Source organism: Clavelina lepadiformis, chromosome 9 (assembly GCF_947623445.1).
Source record: "Clavelina lepadiformis chromosome 9, kaClaLepa1.1, whole genome shotgun sequence".
Classification (NCBI taxonomy): Eukaryota; Metazoa; Chordata; class Ascidiacea; order Aplousobranchia; family Clavelinidae; genus Clavelina; species Clavelina lepadiformis.
The window spans coordinates 14,984,017-15,010,263 of record NC_135248.1 but is presented as its reverse complement, the minus strand read 5'-3'; the positions used below and the strand labels follow the sequence as shown (position 1 = coordinate 15,010,263).

Below are 26,247 nucleotides of genomic sequence, written 5' to 3'. Positions count from 1 at the left end.
GATTATTGAGACGTCATATTGCGGATCAGATTAAATAAGTTATATTTTTGGAGATGTTCACAAAAACATAAATTTGTAGTTTTAATTGTGTAATTTTTGATATTTATTTGCTTTCAATAAATTATCAGAGCTTGGAAAAGAATTTTTATGCGATAAAGTCCCTTTCTATAGTTTTCTATTTGAAGCAATTATTCTGGATCTAAGTAAACTTTACTTTGATGTTCGCAAAATTCGCCTTATAAAGTTCATACTTTAAAATGCAAAGGTTACGATGTCGTCATAATAACGTCACAATGCCGCCGTCTCTTTGACTGTTTAATACCGACCCCCCATTGCTCTTCCACCAAGTAATCTGCCCTCACTTACACAGCTCATTATTTTCCTTCAAGCGCTACTTAACCAGATAACAACATTAAATACACCTGCGCTTGGCACCGGTCTATCGTCACAATTGATTTAGTTAACAACAGCTTGCAGGTCTTGGCTTGATAGAAGAAGATTATCACTGCTGGTGGTTACCCTGTTAGGTCACAATCAGTATTCGCCGCTGGTCGAATAAGTTATTATATGCTCGTACGTCCTGACATCCCCAAGCAAATTGAGATTTTTATCACGGTTTTGTTTTTGCTTCAAAAGTGTTTTACTTAATAATTACTCATATTTTACGGAGATTTTCGTACATTTTCTTTTGCTATATTTTCTATTTTTTTCGTTTTGGGTTCTTTTGTATAAATATGTCAAAAGCTGCAAAAACGTCGTCCATTAACGTCTGGAAATTTGCCACTTTCCTTTATACGACATGGTGGAAATTCCTTTCACGAAAGCAGGAAATTTGTTGACCAGGCAAGCCCGGAACTATTTGCTCTTGAACGAGATGATGACGGCGAACGTATATTCAAATTCTATGATTTAAGTCATAGGGATTTATATGATTTTGTTTCGCCTAAAACTTCAAATGTCTTTGTTGTTGAGCATTGCTTTAATATCATCCATTAGAATAAGAAAGACAAAATAGTCATGCTCGAGTGATTTTGAACCTAAAAGTCGGCAACTTTTTTTTCACCATTTCGACGAAGAAACCCATTCTTATTCAAATGAGTGACAAAGACTTCATCACGTGACTCGCTTTCACTTCGTCACGTGAATCGCGATCGCTGACCTATTTGTTGCCATGTGCTTCGACCAGTTTCTTTGTGTCACATCTGGTCGCGTATCAGCTCTAATCCCAGTCAATATAGTATGTGTGTTGCTGTTGGTAGTCTGACTTGTTTGCATGCGGTATATGATTAGTTTTAAGCCTGTTTTAATGTCTATATTTTATTTGTTAGCCACGTGATTGAGACGAAGTACAGTTTATATTGCAGATTATTAATGCATTGATTGCTGCAATGCAATGATATGCAATGTTAATGCTATTGAGTACAGATTTTCAGGGTAGTGACCATGTGCTTAGTGTAGTTCTTATTTGTATTTTGAGATTATAAGTAATATCACCATGGGTTTTGTACTTGTAGAAATCAAACTCATGACGTACACAGGTTTGCCGTCATTTGCAGCTGTTTTATTCGAGTGTTCATTTGTCTCTAAATCATCAATATATTCGATATTCAAGAAATCCGCGCGCATTTTTGAAATCCAGGGTAAAGTGGACTTCAGGTTTTGCTGGCCTAAAGGACACCGCTTAGGTCATCAGCATTTATAGATCTGCCAATCACACTGAAAGCTCCCCTCATTTTACAAGATACAGTCGAATCCGCTTAATTCGGACACCGGATAACCCGGACAACCGCTTTATTCGGCCAAAATGCTCGGGAACGGAACAAAAGTAAAAATTGAACGTAAAAAACTCCCGTTAATTCGGATAATTCTCCGCTTAATTCGGACACAGGTTCGCAATTCCTATCGTTACATCGTTAGGTTATGAAACAATAAACAGTACTTGGTTGGTTTTAACACAAGATGCAGTTGCATTATGAGTGATTATGGTGAAACAATGACGATTGATGCGGTAACAATCGACAATGAATTCATATAACGCCGTGCCAGCTTCATAGTCGCTTTTACTTCGGTACCATTGCGACCATCTTGTAGAACAGAATGGTACAGAAAAGTTTAGAAGAAAAAGTGAAATTGCTCACTAAAGTAAACGAAGAAAGAAATGACGACGCTTCCTTGACAGTTCGGCAGTTAGTTGCGTTGGTGGGGATATCAAAACGTACTTTGCAAGATTGGCAGAAAAATGATGCAAATCTGCGTGAACAACGTGAAGAGACTATGCTTCGTGGACGAGGTTTAAAGACAGAGAGGAAGCGGCTCAGAATGTGTGTTTTATGCGTACTCATTTACTTGTACTCTTGTGCGTTTTATGCGATCAGTGCCAATTACTGCAGTATAGCGCAGCTGCAATTCATTTATTACGCAACACTACAGTATTTTAAATGCGTTGTTTGCCTTTACGCATGACCATGAAATGAACAATCGATTTTCCGCTTAATTCGGACAAAGCCGTTTCTCCGCTTAATTCGGCCAAAAGTGAGCGGAACCAAAGTGTCCGAATTAAGCGGAGTCGACTGTAGTTATAAAGTAATAAGTATCCTTTATCAAGACAAAATAGATCAGATTTGGTAGAGGGCTCAAGTCTTGCTTGTTTTTGTATGTATTAGAGACTAAAATTATTTTGATAGTGACTATTTGAAATTAAGAGCGTAGGACCTAATTTGAATTTTGATTACATCAAAACTTCATGGAATAGTTACAAAATCATGTATCAAACTCCTGTACCGGATGTCCACAGTCAAGAGCGCAAGTTTTGAAACTTAGTCATATAACCAATCCCATCTATAACCTTAAATTGAGTTTAAAGGGTTTGAAATTTTTATTGAGCTTACAACATCAATTAATTGTTTTATATATAGTTTTCTCTAATTATAATTAAACTGTTACTGAAAAGGTTGGCATTGCTGTATAGTGCAAAGTTAAATGTTAAAGAAATTGTGCTCTTCAAGCATGGCTACACATTCTGAAACTGAAGATGCTTCATTATCACCATCCAGCTTTACTCTTTCTCAAACAATGTTTAATCAACTGAAGCACTATGAGTCAATCATTCTTTCTTTACAAAACATTTTGGTTTGGAAGAAGCCTGTGCGGTCCGCGACATTTGTCATTATTGTCCATGTAATATTTTGGTATTTTTTTATAAATAGTCATACTTTTGGACTTAAATTCTATCTGGTACTTTTTTTCTCGTTGGTTGCCCTGTTGGAGCATAAGACATTGCCGGAACTTCGAGCAGAATCTCCTGATGACGAGCGGGGAGAGATCGATCCCCAACTCCCTTGTCTCCGTGATATGTGCGAAGCGGCAGCGGAACTTGATGTTTGTGTTCGCAACACAGTGGACAGCATCTTAGCTTTTCGATCAGAGTTTCCTGGAAAATTTTGTTTGTGTTTTAACGGAGCTTGTTTTGTGTTGGTTGTGATTGGAAACACGATTCCCGGTGTCGTCTTGGCATACTTTGCAATGTTGTGCATGTTGTTGTTGCCGGCTGTTTCTTATCATAGATTGCTAAGTAGGGCTTACGTGCTCGTAAAACATTTTCTCGGGCAGTTGCAGAACGCTTTAAAACAACCACCAAGCAAAACGTCTTGGTTTACAAAGTCCAACGCTGATCAAAATGATGCTAAAATCCAAACTGACTCTTATGAAGACTTATCAGACTTTGTCCCAAAGCTAAATGAAAAATCAAATGCTATTTTTGCGAAACCTGAATCTTCTGATGATTCTGAATCCTCTGATGATTTTGATTTTTCTGATGATTCTGATTTTTCTGATGATTCTGATTTTTCTGATGATTCTGATTTTTCTGATGATTCTGAATTTTTAAAAACACTGGAGGCAAGTTTAGAGATTGACTTTTCATATTGTTCTCAATCAGGCACGTCAGATGATTCGCTTCCGAGAAACTCTTTCACAGAGTCATCACAGCTTCAAGACATGCAAAATACTGATGACCACACTGACTATGATGATGACTATCTTATCTTGCCTGGAACCGTCCTAGGACTGACAGAGTCAGAAGATGGCAAGGAAAAGTCTCCGGTTTCAACTATACAACCCGAAGCCCCACAGATTGTAGATAATCCTTTAAATAAATTGATGAAAGGTGCAATAGTAGATGCAGTTTGTGATTCATTTACTTACCTCGCCCAATCTGTGAAATCTCCTATTAGAGATTTAGACGAACAAAGTTCTTCATCCACTTCAAGTGATTTTGAGTTTGTGACGATTCCAAATGAGAATGAAGGAGGAGATCACAACTTGTAAGACTTTACTACGGGAAAATACTAGAAATTGATATTAGCTTGATCTTTAGGATGTGTGTATTGTTCTCCGTATCATTGTGATGTCCTTGCATGTATATTGTTAAAGTAAAATTTACTAATTGCGTGGTCGTAGTGTACACCTGAGTTAATTCTTTTCATTCTCAGATCAATATTATCACTGAGCGATTGACTGCGCTGTACTTAACATGTGCTTCTAGACTTGATATTTGAGTGTTGCTGGTGCATGTCGTTACTGTGACAGATATATGTGTATATATTTTATGTCTTATTTTAATGACTTGTTTTAAAACTGTAATTATACCACTGCTGTTACTCGTTGACCTGTAAAGATTAGAATCAAACCCGTGTTCAGAGTAAGGCGTTTGTGCGAGCATTCAAATTACTGTTTCAGAATAACAGCATAATCCTTCAATTGAATTGGTCATTTTGTAGCGTTCACCACCCTGTCCGCTAGGTAGCGGCAGGTTTCTTTGCTCAAATAATTGTGTTGTTTCTCTTTATTCCCTGTTCGCATGTCGATTCAATCGTCTTTTAACAAAGAAGCACACAGATGTGCTTTATAGACGTCTCTCCGCGTCAAGCCATGCATGTGATGCAACACATGTTATTCATCAAAACAATGATACCAAGTTAGTCGCATTCGTGGATCAAGAACAGCTCAACAACACACAGATGTGTAGCGTAATGTCTTTCATTTCGCTCTTCTATGTCCTATTTCCAACTATTTAATGCTATTTATTAATTAATTGAAGTGTTGTTTACCAGAGAATGTCACCTGATCCCACTGTGCGCTCTTTGTCGACGTGACGGCTTTGAAAGAATGTATCTTCTGCTCATTGTTGTCGTTTTTGTGTGCGATGTAAATGTACAATGATGTTGTCCTTGCTGTATTAACATTGTGTATTTAAGCAGTACGTCAAATGTCATGTCATGGTGTAGTAACTATTTTCCCCTTAAGCTGTGAAGTTTATTGTTAAGCTGTGACCATTTACTGAACTTAGCATTATTGTAGAATCAACTTATTGTTCTATATACGATGTTGGAATATAAGCTCAGTTTTCCAGAGGTTGGTTGATCATTGCAAAACTACAATAAACCGGTTATAAGGCGATTTGGAATCGTTTTGAACGTCAGCTCAAACGTAAACTTCATAAATGATCAACTGCTGAAAGTAAATATAAGAATCAATTTCATTTCGAGGCGTTTTGAAGATCTAAGTCAGGGGTGTCCAACCTTTTTGGTCAAAGGGCCACATCATGCCACATGCGATGTATGAATGATTACGCGGGCCACTTGAGTGTTTACTGCTAATTTCTAATTAAAACCCTCACACCAAAATTCTAATCTTAGAAATAAATTGTGATGCAATAAAATTAACTTGAACAGTTGTGCACCCCTGCACTAAAGACTATAGTAGATTACACTGGTCAACAAATTTTTTTTTTTTTTTGTTGCATGAGATTTTTTAACTGATTCTACACAATCTTGGGATGCTGATTTCAAATCTGCAATCAGTTTCTTTATGCGTGCTCTAGTTTTTATGCAATCGAAAATTCAAATTTTTTCGTTTCTGGCTCATATTTAGTGTGCGCTGTCTGTATGGTACAGTACCAGTGTTTCAGATAGAAGCTTTCAGCTCTTTTAAGTTGTAGCCTATTGCTGTTTAAGGGCGTTTGAAGAAGCTAAGCAGTTTGATTATAGTGAGGTATTGCGGACAGATGCTGTAGGATAGGTTATAAGCTCTATTTTACACTCGTAAATGCAAAAACAAACCTGATTCATTTTGTTATATCAGTGTTGTGTACACGCTTTTTTCGTCAAAGATGAAATATAACATCGTTCGTGAATCCTGCCTACAGAGCTTACTTTGGCATCCATCTTGGCGATCAAGATAAGAAATTGTCTCCACATATTGTGTGCCATAACTGCGAACAAATGCTCAGAGACTGAACAAAAGGAAAGCGGAAGAGTCTGCCTTTTTGCATTCCAATGGTGCGGCGTGATGAACCCCAAGATCACACGACTGACTGCTACTTTTGCATGGTAAATATGAAAGGTGTTGGCAGGAAGAGCCGACTAATGCTTTCTTATCCAAGTATACCATCAGCTATACGACCTGTTCCGCACTCTGATAGATTCCCTCCTCCAGTCTTTAGTGGTTTTACATTTTCTGAAGATGAAGAAACTGAATCGGAAAGGGAAGAGGTTATGGAAATGGAGTATAAAAGAACAGATACAGAATCTGAACACTCTTCTGGTGAAACCAGAGTAGCTGTTCAGCAGTTTAATCAATCAGAACTGAATGACTTAGTACGTGATTCAGATTTTTCCAAGCAAGAGGCTCAGCTCTTAGTCTCCAGACTCAAGGAAAAGCAGGTTCTAGATTAATCTGTAAAGGTTTCCTTTTTTCGAAAAAGAGAAGAACTCTTTCTTCCCTATTTTTCAGAGGAAAATATGCTGGTATATTGTAACGATATACATGGTCTTCTCGAACAACTGGGTATCTCCTCGTATGATACAGAACAATGGCGATTGTTTTTGGACAGTTCCAAGCGCAGCATCAAGTGTGTCCTTTTACACAATGGAAATGTTTATGAAGCTGTTCCAGTTGGTCACTCCACTGTCTTAAAGAAACGGCATCATGACATCAGAATTGTTATGGATTTGCTCAGATAACATGAGCACAACTGGATCATTTGTGTTAACCTCAAAATGGTTAGTTTTCTCCTAGGTCAGCAAAAAGGATACACTAAATTTCTATGTTATCTATGCATGTGGGACAGCAGAGCACGTGAAAAACATTGGACACAGAAGGAGCGGCCCTTACGTGAAACATTTCAAGTTGGCATGCCTAATGTAACACACAACCCAATCGTAAGCAGAGACAAAATTGTTTTTCCGCCCTTTCACATCAAACTAGGTCTCATAACACAGTTTGTTAAAGTTCTAAATCCTGACAACGAGTCCTTTCCTTTCATCATCTTCTTTACACTTTCCCTGCTTTATTAAATGATAAAATTAACACTAGAACGGCCGAGGTGTCGAAATCGACACTTTTTGAATTTTGATGTATATTTTTTTTTAGTAAAAGCAGTTGCAACCATATACAATTTTCAGTAGCTTCCTAACTTTCTTGAAAGAGTATGGATAAGTAACATTTACCGAAATTTGATTTTCGATTTATTTTTTACAACCTGTTATACCTTCAACGGCCGAGGTGTCGAAATCGACACCAAGATGATTTTAGAGGTTCAGTAGACTACAACATCTTTTTACTTCGCATGATTGCACTTGCAACTATCATATACTTCAGATTAGCCCAGTTTTTATCTTTTCACGTGATTGTTTATCTCCTTTAGATACAGCTTTTATGGAGAGTTTATGACATCCTAAACGTACTTTGTCCATGTACATTTGCACAATAAAAACTCGCTTTGCTTTGCAGCGAAGGCGAACTGTAAAATGCACACGACAGTTTTTGTGCAACGTATGGATTGTATGCCATACGCTATTAGCAGAGCCAGGCTATAAACTGTACAGTAGGCCAAAACAAAACAAGGTAGGCGTGGACGTTTTCGACCAAACGGCGAGAAAATACACAACTCATGCAGCAAGTAGACGATGACCTTTGGCTGTTTGGACAAAACTACTGGACATAGTAGAGCTAAATTCCTGGATTCTGCACAGAAAATGTTTCGGTAGCAAAATCGGCCGACGAAGCTTCATACTCCAGCTTACGGAGGGGTTGAGGGATGCTTACGCGGTGAAGCGGAAGCAGGTGGTCCAAAGAGAAGTGAACCCAGCGCAGAGAAGAACATCTGGAAAGCGAAGGAAATGTGCGGAAGAAAGTCGTAAAATTATATTGTTACAGTTTGAAGTCACTGCAGCAGGCCAACTTGCGGAGTGTGTTGTAACGGCGACTGAAAACTTACAGAATGCAAAAACTGCACGACGTAAATAGATCAACATGGGTCCTGCTGTAAACTCTAAAGACTTATCAGTTATCATATTGTGTGTAGGAAACATATGAGCTTTTTCTGAAATAGTCAGCGTTTTGTTAAGATACCTACCATCAGAATAATGATTGTTTATGTTTCAACTCATAAATATTGTTTTTTTTTTCGTTTCTTACAAATGTGTGCAACGTCATCAAAGGTCGAATTGCTGTAGGTATGCTAGTTTTTGTTTCTACTGAACAAGCAAAATACATCCTAAATTCATTACGGAAGTATTTAGTTTTGAGTTTTGCGCTAAATTAATTCAAAAAGTACATTTTTAAGGATGGTGTCGTTTTCGACACCACCGGCCGTTAGAGGTAAACTTGTTTTCCGGCCGTTCTAGTGTTAAAGCAGCAAACTCAAAAAACGTACAAACTCAGAAGTTATTGGATTGCCATCATTCTTTTTAATGTCATTTTGCAAAAAAAAATCGCTTATTACATGTATTTTACAAGCAAAAATGTTCTTTGTTACATTTTTTAAAACATTTGGTGCCTTATTGTCTGTAAATACAAATGCTAGTGGTAACACAATAATTTCTGGGAACCTATTTTTGTTTTGAGGTTGGTTATTCGACTATAAGCAAGAACGTCATTTGAAAAATCGTGTAATTTTCAGAAAATTTGAATTGAGTAAATAAAAAATAAAAAATCGCAATTTGCAAAAAATCTAGACCTTGCAGAAAAAAACTAAGGTCAGATTCGGATTCAGCGCCCCCAAATTAGGTAAGAACAAGTGTTGGTAGAAATGCAACAAAAATTTTGTTGACCAGTGTTATCTATCTATTGCTGTATTATCTTTATTTTCTATTATCTCTATAGTATCCTATAGACTTATAGACTATCTATCTATATACAGTACACATTCATTTGTTTTTAAGATGTCTTTTATTTCTATTTCCTAGGGATCAAATCAGTTTTCTGCAGAAGACATTTTACAAATGTTTTACTACATATCAGAAAGAATGAAAAAGCAAAAGAGTGTGATTTATTATGTAATAAAGTAAATCTTAACAAATGTAGGAACAAAATTTATTTTTTACATAAAGCGCTTTAACATTATTACACCTTGACCGAAACAATGGTTGCTGAATCAGCCAAATAAAAACCCTTGAACCTCCCGTTAGAAGTATAAAAAGCACAATCTTTAAGTAGTTTCACATGAAAGCAACAAATAGATGCCTGCAGCTTAAACAAAACCACAAGTTGAAAGCGGAATTTTTGTAAAATCTTTTCGATTGTTTTTTCAATCCCGGGGGAAATACTTCTGCAAAAAATCAAGCTTCTTCGTCGGCAAAATATTGGTAGTCTTCGTAGTTGTTGACGTCATAGGATGAGGAAACTCTTCCTTCCAGCCTGGCCTGGTCGGCGTCCCCGTTCAAAATCGATTCCGGGTCTTGTGGGTAATTGGCGAAGTTCGAGTCGGGAAAGTTGAAATATTCATCTGATGAAATCACAGAACGACCATTGGCTGAGAAACAACATGAAGAATATAATTAGAGCCAAAAAGTCTGACAATGTTTATTGTAACGAACTGTTAACTTGTTAAATTAATTGTCGCTGATGATAATCAAGAATCTCAAACTTACCTTCTTGGTAATCGTACTCGCTGTAGTCCGAGTTGTAATCACCATCTTGAATATCTTTCTCTTCATCTTGCTGAAGCATGCTCTTCAAGTCCAACTTCTCCTCAAAGTTGGAAATGAGAGGTTGAGGATATTCCTCAACATCGGGAGGTTCCTGCGTAGGGCCGGTGTCGTTTTGTTTGTCCGGCTGAAATCTCTGGATGTAGGCGGGCACGAGAACTTGAAGCAAGAGCATGGTGCTGTTCAGGACCCGAACTCGGTCTCTGTCCTCACCGACAGCGTCGTTCGTTTCTCTCGCGATCTACATAAAAATAAACAAAGGATTTAGTAGCCTAGCCTATATACAGGATGCTAACATGCTACTATCAATGTTGAGTTAATGCTTGAGGCAGCTGAGGCAAATAGACATCAAAGCAAACTATGCAGTCAGTACAAGCAGAGTTTTAATCATATTTAATAGGATTCTTTCCATATGTAATTATGTACGTTGGCTGATTAATATCTTCAGTCATTTTAATCAAACGCTTCAATCAGCTTTCGCTGGTAGTCAATAAGTTTATAAAATTTTATTCGTGGTTGTTCCAGCACTGACCTGTTGCAAGTAATCCAAAGCGGTGGAGAAATAATCAAAATAATTGGTGGAGTTTGCTTCCATTATTTCGATTTGGTTGCTCATGCGCTCCATCTGGCGGCCAGATGTGTCAAAAGCCAACTGTTTTGAAATAAAAGATTGTCCGTATTTTGTCATTTTATAAGCATGGGTGATAAAAGTGCTGTTTAGCGCACAACACAATCTTACCTGGAAATCCACTAGGAGTGCTGCTATGCCAGTAACCTCAGCACTGAGAGTTTCATTGACATCAAAAACTGATTGTTCGATTGTGGCTATGGTGGAGGCAAAACTGGCGAAGACGTCCTTTGGCTGAAAAGGAAAAATACTTTAATACTCCATAAAAGCAATATTGCCTTTCACAATGCTCTACAGTCTACATTTAAATCTTGCAGATCTAAGCCCTGGTGGGATGAAGCCAGTTCGCACCAGTTTGCGTGTGCTATACACAAAGCAAGGTTACAGCCTGACAATGCGTTCAGCAAGCGTGTCTTAATATCCCATCCGACGCTACGCAGACTCGTCAAAAAAATTAAGCGGAAACAAGGTTCCAACGAAATTTTAATTAAGCAATTGAGTGCTGGAATTGATAGCTCACCTCGGAAGAGGCGCTACGACGCTGTCAACCAACGGCTGAAGAGCATAGTCGAAAATTATGACTCAACGAATATTGACATAAAAAGTTATCTTCGAGCAATTGCACACAACTTGTAATTAAATGAATGCGATTGAAATGTGCACTTCGTCAGTTGTCGTGCTTTTAACAGTGCATATCGTCAGTTGTTTCGATAAGTTGTGGTTCTTTTAATAAATTGTCGTTCTTTTAACAGTGCATATCGTCAGTTGTTTCGATAAATTGTGGATCTTTTAACCCTATCCTAGACCTAACCAGGCTCGCGAGTTTACTAAAAAAAACTAGGTGTGGCCGACCCCGCACACACATTTGCAATCGGTAATTACTAGAAAACTATGCGTCGTAGACCACTTTCAAGAAGCTACTTTGTGTAAAAGTCAGGCAGCGATATGCCCCTTGCTAGAAATTTTGCCTTCAATTCCTTACTCTTTGTATCTATAACGACTAGTCTAGTCTACTGTACAGACAATCTCGTACTTAGTACGAGATACTGATCTACCGCCTTCGCACCAGTTCTATGACGTAACAATATTATAAATTGTACGTAACGTAACTTATTAATATGTTTCGGGCCGGACGATTTCGCATGGCGTGCCGGCCGCCATGCGAAATCGTCAACTTTATGATACAAATATAAAATATAGATATAAAATATAAATCGTCAACTTTATGATACAAATATAAAATATAGATATAAGATATAAATCGTCAACTTTATGATATATACATCACAATTCATTAATGTACACCATTACAAAGACCGCACATCACAATGGCTTATTGTCTCAATGTTTGAGAAACACGCAAAAATCAAAGTCAAAGTTCGCTATATTGTCAAAATTTGTCGTTCGATCAACTGTCGGTTTGATCAACTGTCGGTTCGATTAACTGTCTTTCGATAAAGTGACGTTCGATCAACTGTCGGTTCGATTAACTATCGTTCGATAAAGTGTCGTTCGGTAAAGTGTCTTTCGATAAAGTGTCATAGTACCGTGTATACCACTATAGTGTCACGGAAGTCTTGGAAGGAGGCGAGTCGTCGAAAACACTGAGCTTTTCCACCGAGTTTTACAGGAAAGTAACAGTTCTTTGTTGAACAACAGCTTCGCGGACAGGAAAAGCCGAAAAAACCGATGGTTGGGGAGCAGAGACCGGGCAACTGCTTCGACAATGACGAAGAAGTAGAAATGCTTTAGGAAACTACTACAGCCATGCGAGGACAATAATATGCACATATAACCCATAAATCTATGGGACAAGTTGTTTTTTTACTATTCATACTATGGCGCTTGGTATTTCATTTGTATTGCTTCGCTTCGTGTACAGCATTTAACTTACGTGGTCTTTTGTTCCTTGGTGGTTCTCCACTTAGTTTCACACACATCGTGATGCTGCTACACCATGCAGGATGCGGCAATCCCTGGCACGCGTGATAATAATTAATCAAGAAAGCTGTTTATTTTGCTGATTGCTTTCCAAATCATATAACCAAAAATAACGTGGATAACCAAAATGTTTTGACACTCGACATTATTAACAGTTTTTATGCTTGTGCTGCACCATGTAGTGTTGTGAATAGGCTAGGCGCTAGGATATTAGGTAAATTACCATAGCCAAGCTCGGGTGTATGTTGTATGTTATTGAATCAGTATTTCCATAGGTTGTTATGTCGTTATTCAGTTTATTAAATTTGATTCATCAATTTCTGTTCTTAGGCGTCAAGAGATTATGACAAGGAGCGATCCTTGACTATTGCTACTAGCCCCAATACAGTTATTTCGTTATAACGTTGAGGTATTTTTCCGGTCATAGCAAACTAACTTCTTTTCAGACTTTATTTTGCATAGAGCTGGAATTAGAATATCTTTCTTTATTTTGCACCTTTCGCAGAACAATTGTAAACCAAAGCTAGCAACGTAGTGTTCTGTCCAAACCTAACCTTTACAAGTCATCTTGAGACACTATAAGTTTAGCGGTATTAAAAAATTTTATCACCTGTTTTATGACATCAGCTTGTGAGTTTGAAGCCATTTACATCCCAGAAATACAAAGAAGCATTTTTCATTGTTACTCATTAATTTGACATATAAAAAAATTAGCCCTCCCGGTAGGACTTCATGCGCAAATAATCTTGTCCTAACAGGACAGTTTGCGTTTGGCGACAACTGGCAGAAGTTGAAAGTGCTTTAAAACAATCGCCATTATTGTTGAATTGCGATTTGTTAGCTTACTTCCCCAGTCCAAAAGTCTCGGCAACGGTTCTCCGTCTATGAATTATAGTTCGCATTTCAATGGAACAAATGTCTTGTTCATGTTAAGTAACATAACTAATTCATTATAGAAACTGGTTTTCTTCACTGGTTCTGGCATATATTAAAAAATGATTATCATCTGACATCATTTGTAACATTTGATTCTTTTTAAATTGCAAGCGTTTTGGACATCGGATTGTAAAGATTTTGCTCAGGTGGGTGGCATGTCAATTCCTTTGCACGATAAAGACAAATCATTGAAAATACGTTGCCTTGTATTTATTTTACAGCGGTTTGAATCCTACGCACTGGATATAACGTATTGCCAGTTATTATTATTATCGTAAATATTAAAAATCGTAAAATCAAAATAAGGAAAGTTCAGTAAAATGATAGCAGATGTTGGCAATTATGACATCACAGTGACCCATTAGCAATGAGCGAATGTTTGGAAGAACTATAAATAGAAAGCTTGTAGTGCAAGAGACGAGAATTAGGTATATAAAATTGTTATTAAAAAATAAAGGTATTAAAATGAAGTGGTGTATTGCTTGAAACAAAAGTAAAGTTGCCTTAAAGATTTGGTAGGTTACAGCTAAACCTTCCCTGAGACCGCCTTCTCTTAAAGCCGGGGGGAGTCCCCCCAACCGTTGATCATCGTTTCATTTCATGTAATTACCTGTAACCTGTCACTAACCGCCGCAATCGCGCAAAATTGAAACAACGAAGTTGGGCAGACAAGCATTTGGGGACCCAAGAAGAAATTTCTTACATCTTTTCTATGGAGGAAAAGGCGAAGACAAAACAACAACTCATGACCCTACCTCATCTAGCAAATGTTAGAGGGGCCAAGCCTGTTCAAACTATTCGATAGTTCGCCCCGGATCTTCCAAACGTCACCGCAGGTACAACTGATGTATACCCGGGGTACCTGAAACAAATTTACCATCGCATTTGCATTGACGCCCTCTACCGACGACAAACAATATAAGAGAAAAGAAAAAAGAAGTAGAAAAACACACAAAAATACAAATACAGAAGCTATTTAGTCCGATAGCAGAATGTCCCTTCGGTACGACAAAATAATTACGTCCATGTTTGTATTTTGAAGTTTATTGCGTCAATTTGGTTGATTTTCATTTCATTTCCACAGACATCATAGATTGCGGGTTTAAGCTCAAAATTACTTCTCAGCTTTTTACGCGGATAATTTTGGAAGGAAGCCAGACTTTAATCAACGCGCGCCGCGCCGAATGCCAGGTGACGTCACAAACTAATAAAGAAATTCGTGGTCATTTATTTTGACGGTGGCTGAGAAGGTCGCAGCTGTAAGAACTTGTGCGTTGGCTTGGTCAGTTCAACATTTCCAGATTTGAGTGAAAGCTTGTTCTGGTACGTTTGGTGAGTTGAACATTTAATATTTTGTTGATAGTGATAAACATACTTATGGTAGTGGTAAATTTTGTCTAAACTTGTTAGCTTGTCTTAACTTAATATGATGTAGCACAATTGTATTGTTGGCATCTTGTATGTTTTGTAAAACTTCGAGTTTTACCACTTTTTCCTTTTGGTTAATTATGCGAGAGCATGTTCTTTATTGTGCTATGACTAAATGGCTGAAGTTTATGAGACTGGCAGTTTTAAGTTTTGGTTTATTGAATACATTTTCGGTTGACGTTTATATCTGTTATTTAAACTGGTTTATAGCTTGCTAGGTTATATAAGTACAAGTTAGCTTTCAAACTGGTTTTGGCTTGTTATATTTTTGTAAACAATATGACAACATTTTTGATCAAATTTTGTAATCTACTATTATAGGCTAAAGTTTTTGTTGTAAAATATAATACGTTTTTAACTTGGAAACTTTAGATGCAAAATAGCGTAAACGATATCTTTAATCAAGCCATTATGTTTGTAGGTTCAAGCGGTGATTATCGGATCAACAAGCCGCAAATGACGTACACTTTCTAGAAAGGTTCTGTCTTCCAGCGGAACAAAGTTTTTATTCTTATGCAGCTAATTCTCATAATTAAGGAGCTGTAGCAAACTGTAGAATTGTTTATTACAGTTCACATAATTAAACTTTGTTTTCTGTAGTGGATCAGCTTTGTTCATGTGATTAGTGAAGTTCTCCAATCATAATGTATTCATGAAATTTCAACTACTTTTGGTGTTAATTTTTAAGCTGTCGCTATTTCAACGAAAACATCGTACATTCATAATTACCTTTCCATACCTCACGTTAACTAAACTTCAATGTTTTATCATATACTGTTGATAACTAAACCTAACAATATATGGTTTTGAGACTAAATCAAATACCCAGTAAAATCAAAGCAGCTTCGAAGACTGACTGCGTGACCTATTTCAAGTTCGGCTGAGAGTGAAATAGTGCAGTTACTTTTTTGCGGTCCATTTAACAAAATTAAAGACACGTTTAAGCCGTGTGAACTATATGGTGGGCCTCTAGTGGACACCGAATCACTCAATACTAATAGTGTTTTGAAGTTTTCCAGAAATTCTCCATGTTTATGAGGTTTAGCCACGCTACAAAACGCTGTTCAAATTTTTTTCAAGCTTGTCGTTTTGCTGACCTGGATGTCGTACATGTTGTTTTGGTGGAGCTGCTTCGTATCCTGCTTCACCTTGTGGTTGAAACGCAGGAGAGGTCGACCAATGGGCTTGGATCTAGAGATGACTTCACTGTGAGAGATGTCCTTTGAAATTCCGACATAGGGACGTCGGCAACCTTACCTTAGCTTTTCGAGCTAGCGTGCTTTCATGTGATAGGGTAGAGAGCTGTAGCCAGTGCGTTCCATCACACTGCTGTTCCTGATCTTGGTGCGCCACGTGACTCCTTAACTGCGTCGCAGACAGCGCCTATTAAGGTGTGAAACACCTAAATCTAATCTAAGCCTTCAGCTTTCTTTTCTGTCACGTATGTTTCTCATTTACTAGGTTGTTTGCTTTCGTTACGGTTTTGTGGCAGATGCTGCGCATCAGTGTTGGTGCTGATGACCATTGAGAACCTCCCGCATTTGTTTGCAAAATCATTCATGAGTGTAAGGCCGCTTGTACACTTAGGCAAAGTTCTCTAAAATGTATCCTTTAGTTGTACACAAACTTTCGTTGCTTCAGTTAAGGGTCTAATGAGCACGATGGGCCGTCCTTGTTCTCGATACTTTTCTGGGTTAGTCGGATAGAGAAAATAAAGTCAATTGATGACCTGTTTCTATAAAGTCGCCTTATGATTCGGGATAAAAACTGTCTGCTGAAATTTATAAACGTTCAAATTGTACTCAGGCAATAACTTCGCCAACAACGTTCAGCAAAGAGATATCTCTACGGTTGTTACAAGCCTTTCTAGTAGCTGTTGTTGCCACGTCACTTTTCAGCTCATCGAGAGTTGTCAATTGTTTAAGCATCGGTGAAAAATTTTGTGTTTTGCTTCCGGCATGATGTATTTGCTCATTATTAATTGCCACTGTTCCACTTCATCACAGTAGTTATTTCAAAGTTATTAGCAAAACAACGTCACACCTTTTGCGGATTTCTTCTTGTCGTGCTCAGACATTGGTCTGTTTCTCGATGCTCCTCCACCTACTCCACTGTTAAGAGATGTTAATGCACAGTGGTGTTGCGATCGATGTAGCGCTTTTAAGTTTTCTCTGGTCCAATTAGTTTGAGACTTTAGGGCTAGGCAGTCAACAACTAGTCCTTTCTTATCTGGCCCGTACACGGATACATATTAGGTTGAGGGGAAAATACAGTGCCGGCAGCCAAGATAGGTTCAGAAACATGTAGCCTATAGGCGTGCTAATTTTTGCCGACGTATTCAATTAAGATCGTAGCGTCATCAGTAGAAACGGTGATCGGTGGATCCGCAGGATCGTTGTCTAGTTTACGAAAGGCCCTGTTAACCCAATCCAATCAGCTAGCGAGTAGGCACCTTTTAGATTAAGGGCGGCTGGACGGGATATGTTTCGTATGGTGGCCATCTAGTGGACGCCTAAACATGTGGCGCCATAAATAAAATTACTGCACTAGCTGGGTATCGAACCCGCTACCTGCATGCTAGCAGGCAAATTTTATCCAGAAGAGCTATACACAGGAATTTATTTTGCTTAGAATTTCAAATATATATTATTCGAAAACACTCAAAAAATAAAAAAGAACTGTACCCACTGAATCCCCTCGTCCCTCCCCATTCTTGCAGGACCTTCGGTTCTACATCCTGTTACTTGGTTTTTCACCTTCTTGTATTGCATGCTTTTCTACCATAGCTGGGGATCGAACCTGGAACCTCTAGCACCGAGTGCAGTGTCCAAGCACACGAGCTATCAAGCTGCACACGTATATGATGTTGTGTAACAAATATAACTTACGATGATGAATCAGTTGTTAAATTTTGAAAAGGGAAACACACAGGTCATATGGCTCCACAGAGACCTAAACTCGGTAACTTTTGCTCCGATTTATGTGATGAACGTCGCAAGCTACAACGCGTCTGGCCTAATCTACATTTGTTAGCACACATACCATCATAACATCAGTTAAAAAAAATTGATTGAAGTTTTTGAGTAATCAAAGCCGGAACCTTTGCACCGATATCAATGATGGAAGACGACACCTGAAGTATGCCTTGCTCCTGCTCTACGTTTAACTCTTTGTTCGTCAGGATAACATTCATTTCAGCTCACGGTCGATTCAACTCTGGAACTCAACCAACGTAAGATGAAACCAGGATAATTGAGTCCAAGGTTTCAATCCACACATGTTGGTTGGGTCATCCTGAGTTTAATTGTTCTAGAAGTTACTTCCTCGACTGTACAGAAATCGAATTCACCTGAAACCGTTCATCAATATCATAGAAAATGATAAGTGACTCCGACGTGATTTGAACACGAAATCTTCTCATCTGGAGTCGGACGCGCTACTGCTTAGCCACGGAGTCATAATGTTGACAAAACATTGTACCAAGATAAATGATGTAAAGGTATACATGTAATCATTACACACATTATGTCGTGATGTCAGAAAGCTAAGTTTATACGATCATGTTAAATACATATTTTCACTTTGCTGACTCAGTTCCAGTTTCGAAGATTACTATCAGTATTACGTTACACTTGTGACCGTAGACCAGACTGCTTATGTTTTATTCACGCATGAGTGGCTTAAGAGCTTAACGCCGTGAATCGAACCTGGAACCTCCAACACCGAGTGCAGTGTCTAGTCACATGAGCTACGAATTAACTCATGTAAACGATGTGATGTAACAAATGTGACCAATGTACATGCATCAGTTCGAAAAAATTAAAGATACAACCTTTCTTAAATACATATTTTCACTTTGCTGACTCAGTTTCAGTTTCGAAGGTTATTATCAGTCGGAATTACGTTACACTTGTGACCGTGGACCAGGCTGCTTATGTTTTATTCACGCATGAGTGGCTTAAGAGCTTTTCTACCATGGCCGGGGATCAAACCTGGAACCTCTAGCACCGAGTGCAGTGTCGAGTCACATAAGCTACGAATTAACTCATGTAAACGATGTGATGTAACAAATATGACCAATGTACATGCATCAGTTGAAAGAAAAAGGATACAACCATTCCACTGCAGGGGGATCTGAACCCAGAATCATTTGCACCGAATCCTGCGATTCCTATCGCGAGCTACAAATCGTCTGACGACGGTCCTTAATCAACACTCATATCTTCACCAGGTGACAAAATTGAAAATAAATTAAGTTCAAGACTTTAAAAAATCGATTCCAGAACATTTGCACTGATGTAAACAACGACTTGTAGGTTGAGTCGTCCAGGAACCGTTCGTCAGTACCAAAAACTGAGATAAAATATCAAGTGCCCGCTTAAGATTTGAACACGCCAATTTCTGATTTGTAGTCAGTCGCGCTACCGTTGCGCCATAGAGTCGTCATTTTTAAAAGGTAGTACCAGCACACTCGACCACAACGAAAAGTATACATGCAATAACATCACATGTTATGTCTGGATGCAAGAAGGCAGAATTTGTACGACCCTGCTATAGATTCATTATTTTTGTTTTGCCTTATTGCAAACATGTGTGTTTCGGAATAGACGATCCAAAATATTCTCCCTACTGCACCGCCCCATAATCCAATTGAACCCGTCCTAGCAGGAGCATCAGTTCCAAAAACGTAGGTGACTTTGGGCAGTTGACCAGATTTCTCCTCCCTGCATTGCGTTTTATTCACCCATGAGCTGACCGTCTATAATCTATAATCTATATCATTGGATCAGGGCATTGGTTTTGGTACATCACATTGTGTTTATTGCATTTTTAATGCAACCCCTTGATGGGTAGCCTACACGTTAATGATATTAAAACTTTCAAAGGAATTATTTTAACCATTAAAAGGAAACATGACTGCCAAGGAATCGAACTCGTGACCTATTGAACGACGAGGAGGTGTTTAAGGCCTGAGCTACCAACCGGCTTCTGTCAATGCCGTTAATTTCAGTACATTCTACAGATGTAAATGGACAAAAACATACCCAGCGTGGAAGGGAATCGAACGCGTAACCTACTATTCGAAATCCTATTCAGAGAGTGCATGTGTGCTTGCACTACATTTTAGGGCTATTGGGGATCTGCTTCGACACGGTTGTTTTTTGTTTATATATGTTGTGACAGTTGAATCATTCTAAGAAACCGATTCTTGAAACACATGTGTCAAGGTTTTATTCTTCACAATAAATTTCTCACTTTTTAAGCAGTCAGGTTGTAAACTTTACTGATTTTAGAGCGAAATACACAAGTTAAACCATAACATTATCAATTAATATAACCCACACACAAAACATACAAAATGTACACAGTAAATGTCAAACTGAATACAATGAAACAGAAATAAGCGCAATAGATGCAAAATAAATATGATGACAACAGAAAACAGTATGAAAAACTTAATTGTAACTTATTAATAAGCCGCGCCATTTATAAAGACGCGGGTTCCAATGTTTTATTAATAAAGCTTCCACCACTAAGCTGTTATACTCCCAAATTGCTAAATATTGTTTATATGTTTTCGATAGATATGTTTTTCAATCCCACCATTACTCACAAAGTGACGCGCAGTGTCACTGATGAAAGCTCGTTATCAGCCAATCATGGGCGGTTACTACAAATTTATTATTTATTTACTAGGTTTAAAACGTGCACGAATAATGGTATTATTTTGCGGACGATAGCGGGCAAGTTAAGTTGATGAGATGTTTGTTTCAGCAAAAATGCCAAATCACAAGTCATAGTTTCATCAGCATACCAGCAAATAATCATGGTCGAAAATCGAACGATTTGCTACGAACTTTGTTGCCACCGCAACAAATCGATTTGTTATTTTGTATTGTTACACAATTTTATAGTAGAATTTTGCTACATTATATTTTATTATATTAAACCAATGATATTGTTTTGCGGCCACAAGTTCTGAAACACTTAAACCGTACGAGTATTTTTACGAGTTAATATATTATTTTATCATATAACAGTGCCCGTCATTGGGACTCCAGAACACAGGAAAGATTTACAATCTGTTTCCAATCGGCAATTGGTTTCGATTGCGGTTTTTAACACGTGACAAGCGTTACTTTGTTATGTATCATGTTGTTTGTTTCATTTATATTGCATTAGTATTGTGTATTTCATATATTTTATTAAAAGAATCAGGTTACCATGAGGCTTTGTAATAATAATGTTAATAACCAATAATGTTTTCCAGTGATTTAATTCCAACCAATTATTTATATTGTTTATATTGTTTTGTGCGGAAATATTTGGAAATGACCTTTTTCAAGTCACCAATCAGCGGTGTGAGGAATTCGATTGCGATTGTGATTGCGATTGTGCGATTGCGATTGTGCCAATTCGATTGCGATTTGTTGACGATTTCAATTTTATTATGTATCATGCAGCTGTATGGTTCATTATTTCTAGAATTTTGTGTGGAACATCTGATTTTTGTATTTTATTGTAAGAATTGATCTTTGATCTTTTAACCGCTGGTAACGAGGGTAGTCCACAAGATAGCCAGAACCTGTAACCACTAAGAGCCGCGGACCATAAGTCAGAAATTAAGACCATTTAGAATGGAACATGCAAGAATTCGTGACGTAATATGCAGTTTGACGTGCAATGCAGTAACATGATGTGAGAACTAAAAACACAGCAACGGTATAAACATTGCATAGATAATATTGAACACTGTTATAGAACGTCATGTTGTCGTCGTTCCATCAGAGAAGCTTGAGCGTACGTCTTAGGTTCAGGATATAAAGACGACTTCTTTGGGCTGAAAAAAATATAGAACAAAATCTTGATTATAAGTACGAAGCCATAAAATTAAAGCTGATGTATGCCTGCTATAACGCCAACGTTAAAAATTTGCAAAATATCTAAACGATTAATGCTGGTAAAAGCTTAAAATTGACTGCGTTTGGTGATGTTACCAAAAAGTCGACTGCTCTTAGTTTTTGAAGCCGTTCCACCGCGTCAAGGTGGCAGTCGTCGGAACGGTTCTTTGGGAACGGAAAGAATCCCCCACTTCGCTACCGATGGGTGTAGAGAAGCAGGATAAAGACCGTTGTTACAAGCCAAATGCCGAATTCTACTTTTGTATATATTATATATTTTATACTGTTTTAGTATAAGATTTGGTACGTTACGATGCGACCTCCTTCTCTTAAAGCCAGGGGGAATCCGCCCAACCGTAGATCGTTGTTTCATTTCATATAATTACCTGTAACCTGTAAATAACCGTCGCAATCGCGCAAAATGAAACAAAGGGGTTGGGCTGACAAGCATTTGGGGACCCAAGAAGAAATTTTTTAAATCTTTTTCTATAGAGGAAAAGGCAAAAACAAAACAACAACTCATGACCCTACCTCATCTATAAAATGTTGGAGGGACCTAGCCGGTATCGCGCGGTGTGGTGTGTTGTGAGAATTTTATACAAGGCATTAAGAGAAGGTCGCGTTAGATGTTTTAGCCTATTGTTGTTGTTGTTTTAATTTTATTTGACTGAAAATGCAGTCAACAAGACCGAAGTGCGGTCAACCTAGGATTGTTTTACTCTAATACTTTACCTGATAACCTGAAAAAAAAATAATTATCTTTTTAAGGTTGTGTTTGTTTTAGGTTGTGTTGCGCGCTAAGGCACCGATCCAACCGCTGCATTAGGTTGGAGCGCCAGAATAAAGGAAAGTATAGAGTCTTATGCCTAAAATAAGATACGGTAAGTATAAAAAATAGAAATATAACTGCACTGGAGTCGATGGACATAATGGGAATAACTAAAGAGAATTGTGTGGTTCCGAAAACTAAAATCCTAATTGTTTGTTCGCAAGGTTGAAATAAAATAGTGCTGGATAACCTAAGCGAGCTACACCCTAGGAGCACTATTTTATCTGAGGACCCACAACAAACCCCATAAGCGTCGAATTGTTTGTGTCTGTGGCCTAATGCCCCGTCGGACCTACTTGTTTCATTCAGTGCCGCCATCTAGGGGAGGCGCGAAATGTCGGAAGTCCCTACCCTATTCTACACGGCACTTTTTCTCCCTAGGATAGGGTTGTGAGAGTGCAGGCTAGTGTAGGGGCGCGAGGGCAAAATGTTCATAATTTGGGCCGGGGACACTGGATCGCTTTGGGCTTGGCGAAGCCAGTGCTGCATCGGGTCCTGCACCCTCCCGACGATAAAACACAGTCAAAACACAACAATATAAGACAGAAGAACTCACAGATTCCAACTATGAGAAATAAGACAAGCGATAAAACAACACACAACAACAATCCCATCAATTTTAAGAGATAGAGAAAGTCATTATGCCATCGACTCCAGCACCTGCACTATCTTATTGTATACAAGGTAATCCCAGTAAATTTGTTATTGGTTTTAGATAACTGTCCTTTGGTTAAGTCGCAAAACAGTTATATTGAAAAAATGTTTAAAATTATCTTTGCATTAATGGTAAAATGTAAATGTAACAGGTATCAAAATCATCAATGGTTAATCTGCTCAATATTATTATTGCTATTATGTTAACACCCACAATTAATAGCAAAATTAATGTAACAAAAATAATATCATTGTAAACTATGCAACATATAAAGGGCATAAGCAAACAAGATATTTGAAAATTCACCTCGGATCTTCCAAACTTTGCTACTTCAGGTACATTTGGGATATACCCTACCTGAAAGAAAATTACCATCGCATTTGCATTGACGCCCTCTACCGACGACAAAAATAATAGAAAAAAAGGAAGGAAGGAAGTAGAAAAACACACAAAAATACAAAAATACGAAATGTCTCTGTCTTTCATAGAGGTGAATTTAATGAATTCTTATAGAAGTTATATTAGTCTGATAACATAATGTCCCATTGGTATAAAATGTCCCTTTTTGCTGCACTACATGGTTTAACATTTCTACACGAGGGGCGCAATGTGCGATGGTAATGCCGCCTGAACCGTAACCTACGATGCACTGGCGCGCCGGCAACTTGTCGTCGGAAGCTTCCTCTCTCTTCCGTGTTTGTCTCATCGCTACTTCTTCTCATCGTCCCTCGTTGGTTACCAGCGCGCTCCTAACGTTATAAAGCTCTGCCACTAAATATTGCTTTGGTTGGTTGGTTGATTGGTGGTTGGACTTCCATGAGACCTTAAAAGTAACAGAAGGGTCAACCCATGCTTACACAGACAAGCCATCACCCATGATTAATAGCTTGACACCAGCAATTCATTAGTTTAATTCAGGAAACTAGTTGCTCAAACAAGACCTACCGATGGCGAGCTATAGCTGGGTCGAGGCCGCACCGCCAGCTTCTTGATATTGAACAAACGCTATCGAAGCTATTGAAGTGGAATTGCATGTTGGCAAAGAGTCTGAAACAATATTGTTATTATTAGTTGACGATCGAATACACTTGCTAAAACTTTGAAGTAGCTTTTAATCGTAGCTAAGTGTCTAATAATTTCATTACTTTTTTGAAGTCTTGTACGTCTTGAAGCTTGTGTAAGATGTCACAATGTTTGGGAAACGTGAAACGTGAAAATGTTTACTTTATACGAGAAACTATCAGGGAAATGACCTGCAAGAAATTAAAACCAGGAATGAAAATAAACAAATATCAACACCGATTCTCGGGAAAAGCGATATTTAACATGGTGAGAATTAGATACGGGCCCAAGAAAGACATTACATTACCACTTACTATGGGCGTAACCACTATTAGTTACTGGTTGCACGGAAGTAGATGAAAGCGACTAAAAGACTTGGAACTTCAAAGTAGAACCTTCAGCTGAGGGAAGAAATATCTTGGGAAACGAGTACGAAAAAATCTAAGTTTTATTTTCAGCAATAAAACAAACTCACCTGGACTATAAATTATCGTAGGATGGTGACGACCCACAAAATGGAAATGATATCATAGTTGTATTGTTGGCAATTATTAAGGCCCTGGAACCTTTATGAAACAGAAAAATTCCTAAAAATATTTACAACATACCTTGCAAATGTTAATATTGTCAAAGAGGAGCCTATGCTTTACACGTCACCACTTGTGTCATCTGAAAAAGGTGAACTTTTGGTAACGTGACCGTAATGTTAAATAAAGCTTAAAATACACCCCCAACATAATCTTACTGAACTGAACAAAGCCAACGCAGGTTTCCAAGTTTCTATACTGCCTACATATACTATAGTTCTGGTACAAATCTTGACATCTTCAGTTCACAGCAAGAAATGTTCAGATTTGCAGATTCCAGATCAGCTTTGAGGGAACAATTCTGAGGGAACTCCATATGCCAGATATCTCGAGCTCAAATTTTGAACAGAATCCAGAGAAACTGAACATATTTAAACTGAAGGTCACTGCATGGCCAGGACAAAATAAATCAATAAACTTCAACAAAACAACCAAGAAAAATCCAAAAAAATCACCAATTCACAGGCACCAAAAATACTCTTTAACACAAACGGTACAAACGCCAAAGCGCAGAAACGCAACAACGAGACCAAGACGCTAAAGCGCGCGCAGAGAGCAGTTGCAACAAAGCAGGGACAAAGGTTAACAACAAGAACATCGAAGTGTACAACAAAGGTCAAACAAATACCAAACTCAGCAACAAGCGCGAGCTGTGTTTCAGCATCAAAAAAAATACTACTTGCAGTCCTGACCAAAAATTTATCGTTATTAAACAAGTCAGACAAATCGGCCAACAAATATGGGCCTTAAGCCAAGCAGTGACGTTTCAAATCAGCATAGACAAGCTGTTACTTCAAACCAGTCACACCAAACTGAACTCCGCTTTATTGTAAATCCATTGTATTTCATCTATTGTATTGTAAATTCTAAACCACTCTTAACCACCAACCAACCAACTCAACTACACGAGGTAAAAGAATGAAATTGTGGAACAAACACGCGCAGTGAAGATTCGAGAAATCTCGCGCAAATTCCTCAGCTGATGAAATAAGCGCGAAACTTGCTCCAAGGTTGACTCGAAGCAAAAAGGTGCCAGCTTCTTGCTAGAAAATTTGCGACAAGCTCTCCTATTGCTTAACAATGCCACAGCCCTACACAATAATATAGTATATTGTTGTGAATTACGATTCAACTGAAACGTTTGAAACTGGTTTGAGCGGAACAACGAAATGATTTCCGAGTTTCCAAAGTATTGAAATACTTTTGCTAACTTTAAATGAAAACCAATTACGACGAATTATTCGAGCATCAGAATGACAGTGTCTATATACATCGTATTTGCTAAAGAAA

At 38.1% G+C, this 26,247-nt stretch overlaps 2 protein-coding genes and 1 long non-coding RNA gene across 3 annotated transcripts; 2 read left to right on the top strand and 1 right to left on the bottom strand.

The window, feature by feature from the left end:
• The first annotated feature begins 1,239 nt into the window (after window positions 1-1,239).
• LOC143470079 (reticulophagy regulator 3-like) lies at window positions 1,240-5,411 on the top strand. The gene has a single exon (XM_076967970.1). It carries the CDS (start codon window positions 2,980-2,982, stop codon window positions 4,324-4,326), a length of 1,347 nt encoding a protein of 448 aa, XP_076824085.1. The 5' UTR covers window positions 1,240-2,979; the 3' UTR covers window positions 4,327-5,411.
• Window positions 5,412-9,620: 4,209 nt separating this feature from the next.
• Window positions 9,621-10,996, bottom strand: LOC143471424 (uncharacterized). Its single transcript, XM_076969877.1, has 4 exons — window positions 10,729-10,996; window positions 10,522-10,641; window positions 9,933-10,230; window positions 9,621-9,814 (listed from the first exon to the last, which is right to left on the bottom strand). The coding sequence occupies exons 2-4, from the start codon at window positions 10,612-10,614 to the stop codon at window positions 9,621-9,623; spliced, it is 585 nt and encodes a 194-aa protein (XP_076825992.1). The 5' UTR covers window positions 10,615-10,641; window positions 10,729-10,996.
• Window positions 10,997-14,705: 3,709 nt separating this feature from the next.
• On the top strand, window positions 14,706-15,586 carry LOC143470102 (uncharacterized). The gene is made up of 2 exons (XR_013119295.1): window positions 14,706-14,826; window positions 15,344-15,586. It is a non-coding gene; the product is annotated as an uncharacterized LOC143470102 (long non-coding RNA).
• Window positions 15,587-26,247: the final 10,661 nt, after the last annotated feature.

Excerpts from the sequence above, each read along its gene's own strand:
- LOC143471424 (XM_076969877.1), bottom strand. The coding sequence starts at position 10,614 with ATGGAGCGCATGAGCAACCAAATCGAAATAATGGAAGCAAACTCCACC. Across the intron at positions 10,231-10,521 it reads CTTTGGATTACTTGCAACAG|ATCGCGAGAGAAACGAACGA; the intron begins GTCAGTGCTGGA and ends ATTTTTATGTAG. Across the intron at positions 9,815-9,932 it reads CGAGTACGATTACCAAGAAG|CCAATGGTCGTTCTGTGATT; the intron begins GTAAGTTTGAGA and ends GTTGTTTCTCAG.
- LOC143470079 (XM_076967970.1), top strand. The coding sequence starts at position 2,980 with ATGTTAAAGAAATTGTGCTCTTCAAGCATGGCTACACATTCTGAAACT.